This window comes from Lycorma delicatula, chromosome 1 (assembly GCF_047948215.1).
Source record: "Lycorma delicatula isolate Av1 chromosome 1, ASM4794821v1, whole genome shotgun sequence".
NCBI lineage: Eukaryota > Metazoa > Arthropoda > Insecta > Hemiptera > Fulgoridae > Lycorma > Lycorma delicatula.
Window position 1 is genome coordinate 201,789,986 of NC_134455.1, and position 14,357 is coordinate 201,804,342.

The 14,357-nt window shown below is 28.8% G+C and overlaps 1 protein-coding gene across 1 annotated transcript in view; it reads right to left on the bottom strand.

The window, feature by feature from the left end:
• Nucleotides 1–14,357, bottom strand: part of Fur2 (furin-like protease 2) — a 605,551-nt gene that overhangs the window by 65,099 nt on the left and 526,095 nt on the right. The window contains exons 7-9 of the mRNA XM_075370714.1: nucleotides 7,367–7,512; nucleotides 5,925–6,089; nucleotides 1,730–1,847 (exon numbers count right to left, since the gene is read on the bottom strand). Of these exons, the coding sequence (XP_075226829.1) occupies nucleotides 1,730–1,847; nucleotides 5,925–6,089; nucleotides 7,367–7,512 (429 nt within the window). The remainder of the gene's footprint in view (nucleotides 1–1,729; nucleotides 1,848–5,924; nucleotides 6,090–7,366; nucleotides 7,513–14,357) is intronic.

The window sequence follows — 14,357 nt, forward strand, 5'->3', positions numbered from 1 at the left end:
GTACCAAAGATTACAGTAGGAGTTCTTTTTATCAAAAGAACTGAAATCCAGGTAAAATCTTTTCCTAGCCATAATTCGAAAATAAAACGTTTCCAGATCTATGTTTACATGAACTTTTTTCATTATTTTCATCAGTTCACCAGTAGAACATATCCTGAAATGAAAATTTTTCAGTTTCTTTGTGGACACCCTGATGTGTGTGTGATATATATATATATATATATATATATATGTATGTGTGTACAATGAACATATACATGTATAAATGTGTAAATATGTACAAAAATATATACGCTTGGTACATATTTACACTTGGTACATATGTATGTAATGCTTGGTTTTATTCATTAAAACATTGCCAAAAGCAACATTCAGCATTTCCAATGCGATGCTACACTTTATTCTGTTCTTAAAGGAAAATTTAATGCAAAATCTTTGTTCCATTTTTTCCAAAAGTTAAAAATCTCTGACAAAACAAAAACATGTGTAGCCTTTTTGAAAGCAACAATAAACTGAGCATCCAAAATGACTACCAACGTAAATACACATAAGGGACAAGTGTACAAACGCAAAAAAAATTGTGACAAAAAAGACTGGCCTTATACAGCATTGAAAATTTAAAAATTCTGGCTTTTTTATCAAACCTCGTATAATGAATGTTTAGATTCAGATAAGCGATATAAAATAATTACTTCCTTAAAATTCATAACACAAATTTAAAATGTTTTTCTTGATGTTTTATTTTATAAGTCTTAAAGTATAAAGTGAAAAAAAAATAATTCTATGAAAAATCAGGTGTAGAAGAAAACAAGAGACTTTTCTTAACAACTTAAATTACTTACATTATCATAATTTATTAATTAATATCTAATAAGTTTAAAATATCATTAAGGCAATGTGAAAAATCTGTACATAATACAAGAATTTTTATAATGTTATTTGGAAACTTTCTGCAAAATGTTATCAATAATAGTTTGTTTATTTATGAAAACAATTTTTAATACATCACATAAAAAAATTAATTTTTCTTTTAACAACACCTTTCAGAAAATAATTATTAATAATTCATACTCATAAATAGCAAAATAAAGGTATGTTATTTTACTACACTGTAAAGAAGTCTCCTACATCATGAAAATAAGTCTGGTTACAACACCAACTAATGAGGACGGAATTTAAACTTCAAAAAGATCTTCTGGAAGCAAATCTCTCACATTTAACATGAGAATCATCCTGCACTTATTTATTTTTAACAATTTGCGTTTATTATAGTATATCAGCGACATATTATGGACTGTCAATTTTTATATGAAGTCAGGGATTTAAATTTAGAATTATTGAAAAAAAAAATGTATATATATAAAAATAATATTAATTTTATCAAACTATCTAAGGAAAAAAATGGAGTAATGGGAAGACTTCAGAAATGATAAAAAAACTGGCAAGAATTAAAAAATTTAATCGGAACTTATCAGGACACTACACCCATAACTGGATGAAATGCTGATTTGGTTTCAGAAAGAACAGTTTTCTAATATTAACAAACTCCCTTTATTTTATTATCAGTAATAACTATTTTAACATTTTAATCTTTCCTGAAATGTTAATAATACCTTAAACTACTACAACAGCTTATTTTTGTCAACCAAATTATGAAATTACATTTGCGTCAATGTAAAAAAATAAGCAAATAGAATAAAATTAAATTCACTAATTAAATAACACTCACCTCTCCTCATTTATTTCTTGAGATTTACAAATATGTTGAGCAGGAACTGGTGTCCATTGCTCAGCCAAATTAACCATAGCCTCTCCATCCATCAATCCGTACCCAAATTTATGACTGACTGTAATTTTCAGAAATATAAATATAAATTAATTTTTTTTTTAATTTTAAACTAACAATTTTAACTAAACAAAAAAATATTCACAGAGAATAAGAGACAAGTAGAGTATATCTGACTTGCATAAGTGACCATTTTATTATTCAAAGAATTATAATTACTCTAAGTAAAAATGAATGTTCAGTTCAAAATTAAGAAACAGAAATAATACTATTATAGTTTAATCCAAGTTCTACATCAAGTGTTAGATTTATTAATATTAAGCTAATAAATTAAAATTTAATCATTAAAAACAGCTCAAGAAATAAATAATTCATAAATACTGTTTTACATTTAGCTATAATAACAAAGGAATAGTAAGTATGAAAAACCTTATTACATTTAATTTAAGCATGGAATCCACTTACAAACTGTGTATATATATATATATATATATATATATACACAGTTACAATAATGTAACTAACAATAGATGATGTAAGATAAAAATACATAATGCTAAAAAGTATAGTCCAACAAAAAAGTTTTAATACATCAAGGAATGATATGTACAATTATACAATGGAGAAACTTAATAAAAATGTATAAATACCATATTTATTCGGAAATAAGACCATCTCTATAGTAAGACCCTCCAAGTTTTGTGGGCAAATTTTAGAAAAAAAAAAATTTGCGAACGTCTGACCCATCAGTTTGACGGACTGCAATTCCTAGAAAAACAGTTCTTTAGGAATTTCTTTGTTACTGTACATATAGTTAGTTGTTGTTGGCCAAGGGCAAATGTTGCCCTTTCAGGTGTTTGTGAAACAATGCCAAGGTATTTGACAGGATGGGAGGGGGGAAGACATTGACCTTCATTGACCAGCAGCTTCAATCCTACTACCTGATTTCTTTTTACTAGCAAAACAAGATCTTGGTTAGAATAGTAGCAACTTTATTGAAAATAAGCTTCTCTTGTATTTTGTCTGGTAAAATGAATTCACAGAAAAGTTTCACTGTAGAGTTTAAGTTAGATGTTTTGGAATTCGCTGAAAAACATGATGAACGAGCAGCGAATCGAGAGTATTCAGTACAACCAAATAAGATTCATTACTGGAGAAATGGAGAATTACTGGAGAAATCAGAGAGATAAACTTATAACTGTGAAAAGAGGAACTCCATCTTTCCATGGTCCTAAAAATAATGCCATCCCCCAATGGATAACACAGTGATTGATTGAGTAGTAACTTGTGAAATAATACAAATGAAAGGACGCAAAGTAGCAAACCATCATGTAAATGTGAGTAATTTTAAAGCCAGTCATAGGTGGGTGGTGCGATTAATGAGAAGAAAGAGATTCGCTTTGAGGTGGACAAATTCTTTGGGCCAACGACTACCAGCAGAATGTATTGAAAAGGTTTTGAAGTTTCAATGATATGTACTATGTGAAAGAGGAAAAAAGTATTTCATATCTCAGATTGGAAACGCCAATGAAACATCTGTCTTTTTGAAATGCTGCGCAACACAGCTGTAAACAAAGTGAGCGAATCCAGTGTACTGGTGAAAACAGCTGGAGCAAAAAAAATGAGGTGCACAGTTATGTTAGCCGTTTGTGCAGGTAGAAAAAATTGCCTCCTAATGTCAATTTTAAAAGAAAAACTGTGCCAAAGGGAAAACTACCAAAAGGTTTACATGTCTGCGTACAAGATAAGGGGTGAATGGACACAAAACTAATGTGCGACTGATTAGAAGTTGTTTTGAATCACCGCCCTAGAGCAATATTAAAGAAATGAGGACTTCTTGTTTTAGATAGCTTTTGTGGTGAAGATTCTGTGAAAAACTGAATCAATGAAATGCACACAAATGCTGCAGTTATTCTGGGAGGCCTCACTTCTGTGCTGCAACCCTTGGAAGTAAGCATCAATAAGCCACTCAAGGACTACGTTAAGATGTTTTACACTAAATGAATGGCAGATGGAGATCACATATTCATGAAGAGTGGACAAATGCAGAAACCTTCAATAGAGTTTTGCAAGTGGATGCTCAAAGCCTGGGAGGAAATTACTACAAAAATGATAATCAAGAGTTTCAAGAAGACTGGCATATCCTGCGCATTGGATGGAATGGAAGTACCTCATACATGAGGATTCTGACGATACAACTGAAGAAGAGATTGACATCAATGATGGTGAAGAAAGCAACAGTGACTCCCAGTAAACAACTGTGTTCAAGATAATTAAAACACAATACCGCACGTTTTACATTGTTGTTAAAATAACGGAAATTGCTTCAAACAATAAATTTGTAAGTCATTCATTTCTGTTTTCAGACATTGGTACCAGTGAACCTGAACAAAGCCACAACCCTGATGTCAAACAGCATGCATCCTCAAATAACAAGACTTTTTTATCATAACTTACAATAGTTAGTGTTTAATAAAACATATTAAATTCATAGTTTGGTAATACAGTTATTTTTAGTTTCATTTTCCAAAATACCTGTTTGTAAGAGCTGCTTGAATATAAGACCCCCCCCAAATTTTGGGGTATAATTGCATTAAAAAAAGGGGGTCTTATTTTTGAGTAAATATGGTAGTTGATGAACTAGGGAGTGCCATTTCAGATGCTGATCAACTAGCAATTACATTAATTTTTTTTTTTTTTAATATTATTATTAAATGGCATTACCATGCATCTGTCTCAAAGTCATACTGTGTTCATGACAGTTGCTGCAACGGAATTTTTTTATTCAAACCAAATAAAAGTGAAATCTTCTACTGTCTAGTGAAATTTGAAAGAAAAATTTCGCACTGACAAAGCCCCAATTAAGATTATTGAAAATATGTTCACAAGCTTTAAAAATAAGGCATCTATCTAATCATTGAGTCATTCAAAAAAGACATCTTTATGGATGGTTTGAAGATTTCAAAGGATATTCCCTTATTAAAAAAGAATGTAGTTTATCTATTGAAAATTACAGACATATATCTCCGTTTCCCTTCCTATTTAAAGTAATTTGAATTAGTTGTGAAGAAAGGACTGTACAATTTTCTAAAGAAGTATCATTTACTGTACAATGCAAATTAATTTTCAAAAATGTTTAACACCACTAAATGCATTTAATTAAATATGTAAAAACCAGGTTTCACCTAGTATGACATTTGTTTCAGAGGATTAGATTGTAAGGTACTTTTTACCTTAAATTAAACTTAACATATATTCTCCTCAGTGTAAGTAACTAAACTTCATCAGATAAATTTATTCTAACAAAGATGTACAGACTTTTAATAAGGTAAGCAATTGGAAAAACAATGAAGGGTTCGATTCCCATCTGTTATAATTTAATTTATATAGAAAAACACCCCCATACTTAGAATACTTTATGTATGAATACAAGATAAGAAAAAGTCTAATCAATCTGTACTCTCTCTATCAAAAGAAAAAAAAATTACATATTTGTGATTGAATATAGTGGAGGTGGAAATAAATCAGCTTCTGATGGTAAATATAAAAATCATTAGCATGTTAATTAGATATTCTCTAGGTAACCACTATCCCCAAAATTGCAAAAGACATAATAGGGCTTTCCTTCATTTTCTATGAAGCAGATAACATCTATTTAAGGTAATGTAAGGAAGTATAAGTCAGAATAAAAATCAAATCAGTAGCTTTATTGAATTAATCCCTCTCACACACATTCTCTTCTCTCCATGTCCATTTTGCACTACTACTATATATGAGCCAACAAATTTATATTTCTGTATTCTCAAATCTAAACCCCTTTGTAAAAATATATGAAGTATAAAAACCAAAATAGAACCTGACTTTGAAATAGAAGCAATTATAGAGTAATATTTGTGTGAGTGCTAAAGTGACAGAAAAAGACATAAAGAAACAACAAAATACTTCTCACATTTATTACATGACTATCTCACTATATGTGTACCTTAATGATGATCATCATTTACCACTAACTAGCATATTGCTGCTAACAACCCACTTAATTCCAAAAATAAAACTGGTGAATACGAAATGTATTACTGTTTACAGTTGTATGAAAATTTAAACATGTATGTAATACAGCAAACATTAAATTCAATACCTTTTCTTTTGATACCATTTGTAATCCATCCACTTTCTTTTTCTAAGGGAGCTGATTTTGATGTTAAGACTACAATAAACTGCATGTCTCTCCATGTTAATTCAGGATTAGCTTCTAATGCTAATGCACACATACCAGCAGCTAAAGGAGCCGAAGCTGATGTACCTGAAATATTTAAGTACTACAGTATTATGAATATTCAATTGGTAGAGTAGTTATGAACTACTCCTAACATTTTAATATTTAAAAACATTTATATTATGTTACACACTATTTACCAGAAATAATAATAATTTAGTGTTTATTTTAAACATTAAACATAAACATAATCATGTTTTCACTAAAAATTAAAAGTTAATTGGAATAAATTTCTTTTAACGATGATTCTAAGCATCAGAATGTAAATAATTAATGCTTTATACCCTATTTTTTTGAACAATTTTTTGTTATATATATTTGAAATAAAACGATGAACTGGGTATTCTCTCCTTTTTTCTAAGAAAAGTACATTTCCATCTATACTAGTAAAATTAACATTCTATCATCAATGTCTATATTCAAGAAAATTTTGAAAGTACAGACAATTTGTACCAAATTGATCAAATTCAAACTTCAGTTTTTGAACTTCTAGTTCCTGTGCTGTTTATAAAATTGAAAATTAATAACAAACACTGCATCAAATCAAATTGAAACTGTTCTTCCAAATCACCTTTCCAGAACTACTTATGCAGGTCTAAATCATATAACTAAGAGGAATTACCAATCCACTGCAGTAATGATATCTCTCTAAAGTGGTTAAGAAAACCCCTTATTGTTTAGTTGAGTATTATGTCTGATAGTTTTTTCATTTAACATAATGTTGTTATCAAATGCAGTGTATATCAATTTCATATTGATCAAGCATCTTTGAATCTTTGGTTTTTTTCTTTGAATCAAATTTTTGGTTATATCATTGTGTGTGTGTGTGTCCATGCAGTGATTTGCAAAAATCGATTCTGTTGTATGCAGTTTATGCATGAGTTCTTTGTATCTTTGGGAGAATATACAAGAGTCTGCGAGAATAGTACTTGGCACAGTTACTGCAGTTTTATTTTTATGCTCCTTATGTTGCACACAAGCACTTGTGTTGTGTTTATTTAGTTTTTTAGTTTTAAATGAAACACATTTCCTTTGAAAGATCTTCTGGAAGAACACACAATTTCTGAATAATTTGAAAATAAGTTGTTAATTTTTAAAATTAGAAAACAGTATTATTACATTCTGTCATACCGATCACTGTATTTTTATCATAAACAATTGTCTCAATTTCTGATTACCTAAAACTTTCAGCTAGGAAAACCTAAAACTTTCAGCTAGGAAAATATAATCTATCTTCAATTTTTTTTTTTTACTTTCAGTAGTTCTGCATTAATTTTAAATACAAAGCATTAATTAATACAAACCTGTATGTTCAGCAGTGCATATATGATCAGGTCTTAATTTTCCATCCATATCCACTGTAGCTATACTTTTATCATGTCCAGGAGTTCCAGAACTGTAAGTAGTAGCTAATGTTGAAGAACATTCTTCCAAATACCATGGTTTATATCTGTAAAAAATCAGCCATCACCGAAATAAATGTTTTCATAGTAAGCAATATATATTTCTTCATTTTACAATTAAAATATTTAAAAAAATAAAGATAACTGACATATGTTTCTTTTTATCTACGATTCTAAACATCAGAATGTAGCAAATAGGTAAGAACAATGTTTTATACCTCATTCTTTTGCATCACAGTCATTAGCATGTCCAGTAACATACCTTTACTTAACAATAATAGCAAACATTTTTAACTATAAGATTACACCAGTGTCTTAGGTATCATAACTTATGATATCTACAATTAAAACTAATGTTAAATGTAATGGATACTATAATTATACTTTATCTGTATAATATTAAGGCACTTTAAAAATTAATTAAGTTTTTGTAAAAGCTTGGTGTGTCATATATACATTCTGTCTGGTTCTGATAGAATAATTAAATCACAATCACATTCTTCATTCAGCATGATTCTAAATTATTAATTATTACTTCTATTTTTGTAATATTATACTGAAAAACCATTTTTAAATGGGGTTTTATGCTGCAAGTAGTAATAAACATGCTGACTTAGAATGCCTCATAGTATACAACACTTCATTTTTTTTGTGGCCAAATAAAATTGTGAATATCAAAAGTTTAGCCTTTGGGTTATCAAAATGATAGATAGCTGACACTTTATACCTTAGGTTTGATACTTCCAGGTTGGGGACAGGCCTGGAAGTATCTGGCATAATAATGCATCCAGGCCTAATCAGCTGGCATATGACCAAGTAAATAGCTTTAGAGGCAAGTATTGGTCGTTTTTAGATGCTTAAAGACAACAGCATTCATTACAACAGTATTCATTTTCCTATACAGAAAACTTATTCCAGGTTCTTTACAAAACCTATTTGTTTTTTATTTGTTCTATTGTTTCAGAGGGTAAATCACATAATGATGTTATCTTGCTGCTTTTCCCAGAATTTACCTTCACCTAATAAATTATTTTTATTCAAATGCATCCAATTGTGGCACAACAAAATAACATTTTCTGACTGATAATTAAATAAAAATTAACTACTTAATCCAACAAAATCAATCCTTTTGCAACTAATTGGATTATGTTCTTAAAACCATGCTTATGAGAGATTAAAAAAAATTGATCAATTAAAATTAATTTGTTAAGATGAGTGCCTCTCTACTAGTTTTTACCTTAAAAATTTGAAAAAATTACATTAGATTTAAAAATGTGAATGTGATTATATTTATATGTAATAGTGTGATATGCAACAGAATGTTTTACTCTTTTTCATCTGTAAAAAGATAATTAAATATTTAATAGTGTATAATTTTATAAAATATTTGTAAGGGATCAATATTTTATAGAATGTCTCTTTAGTTAATTAGTTTTACAAATTTTTTGCTATTATAAAGAAAATGATGGTTGCTAAAAGCCTATTCTCTCCCTTCAATTTTCTAAGTGTGGTAAGAATAATGTTTTATAAGTAGAGCTTATCTATGCAATGCTTACATATGCACATAAAAAGTACACCTAACAAAGCAATAACATACACTGTAGATAAAAGTTTCTAAGAAATATCATACACATCCATGTCTCCAATTCAAAATTCTGTTTAGCATTTACTGCAGTTGTTAATTCTTGGAAAACACTTCAGGTACCTAACTGGCAAAATGATGTTTTTTTCAAAGTTTTGTAGTTAATTATTATAAAAAAAACTTATTCCATGATAATACACTAATAAAGAGTGCAAATCTTCAATAAAATAATTTTAAAAAATTCAATTTTAAAACAAAAAAATTTTGTTTCTTGCTTTGAACAATATAAGATTTATTTTTAGCCTCCTTGATGCAGGCTGTAAACAATGGGTTGACAGAGCAGCAGTACCTAGAAAGTAACTGACTGGCCTTGAATGTTTAATACTTCCTCCTTCTCTATTTTTCTTCCACAGTTGCAAATAACAAACCTCTTAACATCAGCTTAAAACACACTTTATGTATTTAGTTTGGAAAAAAAAATTAATTGGTAAAATTGCAATCAAATGAATAGACCAATTCTTTCAATCCAATTGGTATTAATGATGGATGGCAGAGGTGTACCTCTTTAGCCCTTTATATCTGCTACACTTGTCATTCTTTAATTATAAATAATATATTTTCTGCAGTGTAAAATATACATTCTTTGCAAATATGTATGAGGTAAAGAGAAAAATTAACTTCTTGGTATGGCTGAAAAACTGGCTGAAAAATCAATCAATTTTAATTCACAAAATGATAGAAATAAAACTTACCTTAAATCATGCTAAAAATCTCATTTATTTCCTGCCATATGGTTCATTTTGTTTGATAATTTTTTTTGTGGAATATATCAAAACAAACATATTTATTAAATACTAGAATAACTATTTTTTATAGAATAACTAGTATGTGATTCATCATAGCACATTAGCACATAGGCACATAGGCAAAATACAGAATAACTTAGCAATAATAAATCTGTACTATTTTGAAGTAAAAATTCATATTCTGAAAAAAATATTCTTATAAACAATAACTTTTTACCCATTTTACTTTACTATATTCTTTCTACATTCATGAATATAGCAATATTAAAGAGGAAAGTATGGTGATCATGTCAAAGGGGTATCAAGTTATTGTGACACTTTTATGTTTTAAGATCTAACTAATTCATCTAGAATAAAAAACATCTGTATGAACAGTAGGATGCAAACTAATGCGAACACCACACATATTACTTAAAAAAAAGTAATTTTATTAAGAAAAAAAATCATACCTATACAATTTGTAATGTCTAGTAATATGACCTTCATTCTTAATCTCTTCATGTATGCGATTTGTGCATTGATTCAACAAGTGCAAAATTAATTGGTTAAATTGCAATGAAATGAATAGACCAAATCTTTCTCTTCAATTGGAATTAATGGATACATGACAGGAGAGTTGTATCTCTTTAGCCCTTCATATTTGCTGATGAATTTTTTTCTGTTTTATTCAACTTATTTTAAACCATTTTGTTCAGAATTAAATTCTCTACAAGTTTTGTTAAAACCTTTTACGTGTTTATTACCCATTTAAAAAAGTTGTATGTCAAATATAAAAACCCTAATTTATGTTTTACCCTAATTTATTGATTTTCACCCAATTTCTCAGAAACTACTGCAAATATGGTAATGGGACTATTTAATCCGATTTTCAGTTCAAGAACTATAAAAAATCACTAATTCTGCCCCTTAATTAACGTCCTAAAAATCTATGCTATCAGCTACTCACAGAACAAAAAATTCAATAATTATTTAAAAAAAATAGAACCATGTATTCTCATGATCATGTAATGTGATGCTCGAATATAGAATTATAAGATTCTCAATGTCCCTACCAATGCTGTATATTAAATATAATGTAAATTGGGTCTGAATTGTTTAAGACGAGACCTCGATTTCTGAAGATTTTATTAACGATACGACATATCGAGTGTAGAAACTCACTCATATAACTTCATCTAATGTGATGCACAGATATAGAATACCAGGATTCCCACTGTCCCTAACTACTCGCCAGATGGTGAATTTTCAGACTGATTTTTTGTGTCTAAAATTTTTTTCAACATCATGGTACCACAGTAAAAAGCAGCTACATCGATTGCTACAAGAATTATTTCAACTTAATAGGAAAAAAGTTATGCATGAACAAACATAAAAAAAATATACGGGTTGAATACATTTTTTTTTTTTTTGAGATCGGTTAAAAATATGATTTTGTAATAAAAAATTAAATAAAACAAAACACTATTATACTTTCTCAAAACACTATTTATAACATGGAATTTGCTAAATAACCAAAGAACAATAACCTCACATTACACAGACAGTTTAAAGTATGGAAGATGTGAAGCGATGTAGCCACAACATAGAAATAAACAAAAGATTTCCTGTGTTTGTTGTAATTTACATGCTATTGTATGTATATATGTGCACATGAGTTGCACTGCTTTTGGTCTTTCTCAGGATAGAGAAATATTAAATCCTGAGAAATTTTTTTCAGGATTGACCATATTAATTTTTTTCAAAATTTGTTGAGGGATGAGAGATAAAACAAAAATAAACAATTTCAATTCTTCAGAGGCATTTTACAGAAAACTTTAATAAGGCAACTTTGTTCCTACAAAGCATATATAAAAGAAAATTTCTCAAAAAAACAACACTCACTTCTTAAAATTGAAATATCTTCCTTCGGTTTTAATATTCTAAAAAATTCTGTTAATATTTATACATCAAATATTTTTTTTTGTCTTCAGTCATTTGACTGGTTTGATGCAGCTCTTCAAGATTCCCTATGTAGTGCCAGTCGTTTCATTTTGGTACACCCCCTACAACCTACATCTTTAACAATTTGTTTTACATATTCCAAACGTTGCCTGCATCCACAATTCTCTCTGCACCCTTCTACCTGTCTCTCCAATATTAAAATGACTATTCCAGGATACCTTAATATGCGACCTTCTTTTAACTATATTTTTCCAAATGCTTCTTTCTTCATCAATTTACCGCAACACATCTTCATTACATAAAATATAGAACTACCAAAAAAAGTTTACAATTTTCCAAATGATAAACCCTGATCCTTAAACACATAAAAGTTTTTTTTTTAATTTTTACATTCCTGTTTTAGCCTTATTCAAAGAAGTGTTAAATTTAGAGAAAAACTTAAAGCAAATTTGTTAATCTTAACCTTTAAATGAATATTTTTAGAATTTTTTTTTAATTCAATCCCCCACCACTAAAAATATCATTTTTTTATTTTAACTCTTTTAATCTTTGTTATTAAAAAGATTTTTTTATTTTTCTTTGTCACTTTAAGGGTAATTAAAATTGAACTATTTTTGGCCACTATAAAACAGAACCAAAATTTTTTTTATTATTACCATCATAAAAGTTACAATTTATTTTTTCAATATTTTTAATCAATTCTGTTTTCATTATTTTCTTGTTAAGGATCACTTCTTTATAAAAAATTTTTTATTAAATTGTCCCCACAGAGTATGAGAGCCCCCAAAATCAAAAATCTGTTTTACTTGAAATTTGGAAATTTTGGTGCTAGAATCTTACGTTGCTAATAACACAGATAAACATAATTTTGTTTCCTAGCATTTGATACATGATTTTAATAAGCTTTTTGATGCTGAAAAAAAATATGGCTTAGAATCTTTCTATCAGCCACCATTTTTAAAAAAAATTTAATTAAAGGATTTTTTCATTTTCCAATGTATAGTTAGCATTTTAAGCTCCTACATTGTATTTTGTTAGATCATTTTTTATTGTTTAACTTTGTTAACATAATTTGTAAGCTATAAATAAACAACACTAGACAAAGAATTAAATCATATCATAGTCACATATTATGATATCATATCTAATACTGAAGAGTGAGCCTTCATGGAAAAGATTAATTGTGTTTGTGCAGGTCAAAACATGTAGCTGAAAACACAGGTGTGTTGTTTGTATTAGTCACTGGATTTAGGAATGAATTAATTTTGTTCAGTTTTATTGCTGTCTTAAATTCGTTATCAGTGCAGTCTCTTAATGCCTCGAAATTGTGTAAATGATGTGGATACCCTTTGTTATGTATGTGGTGAGTATACCATAAAATCAAATAGAAAAAACATTACACCTTTAATTAAAAAAGCATATCATTTGTACTTTTAGTGTAAAATTGGTGATCAGGATAAGATGAGGGCTCCTCATATACTATGCACTAATTGTTCTGTATATTTAAGAGGATGGCTGAAAGGTACACTAAGGTTTGGCCATTTGGTGTACCTGTAGTTTGGCGTGAACCAAAGGATCATGTAACCGATTGTTACTTTTGTTTAAAAAGTGTTCTGGAATTTCTAAAAAATTCTAATCATACTGTAAAATATCCTTTATTGTAATCTCCAATCAGGCCTGTACCTCACAGTGAAATTATTCCAGTTCCTAATCCACCTGTGAATGTATGTTTTGAAAGCAGCGATGAAGAATCAGGCATTACTGAAGAAAACAATAATTTTGATGTTGAATTATCTTCCAATAAACCACATCTTTTATTACAAGGTGAATTAAATAACTTGGTTACAGATTTAAATTTATCAAAAAATCTATTTGGATTGTTACGATCTGCAAGGTTGGAATTTACTTCAAAAAAATATAAAAATTTTGGGCTTTCAAAGCCAAGAACTTTCTCAGTACTTTATTGATGAAAATAATTTGGTTTATTGCACAAATATTGATGAGCTTATGTTGCACTTAGGACAAGTTCATAAATCTGAGGAGTGGCACCTTTTCATAGATCAGTCCAAGTATAGTCTAAAAGTAGTTCTACTACACAATGGTAACAAACATCCTTCAATACTAATCACTTATGGTATTAATTTGAAAGAAACAAATGATGTGAAGAAAGATATTCTTGAAAAAATAAATTATAAAAAACATAGCTGGAACATAAGTGGTGCTTAGAAAGTTATAGCTATTTTGTTAGGCATGCAGTTAGGCTATGCTAAGTACATGTGTTTTCTTTGTGAATGAGACAGCCGCCAAGCTAGGGCATTACGTTACCAAAGAGTGGAAGAAACAAGACAACTTAACTCCAAATGGGAAAAATATTATTCATGAGCCCTCAGTTGAAATCAAAAAAAAAAAATTTTACGCCCTCTCCATATCAAGCTAGGACTCATGAAAAATTTTGTAAAAGTAATGAAGAAGGATAGTCCTGGATTTTTGTACATCAGGCAGAAATTCCTGAATGTAAGTGAAGGAAAAATTAAAGAAGGGATATTTGTTGGTCCTAAAAAAT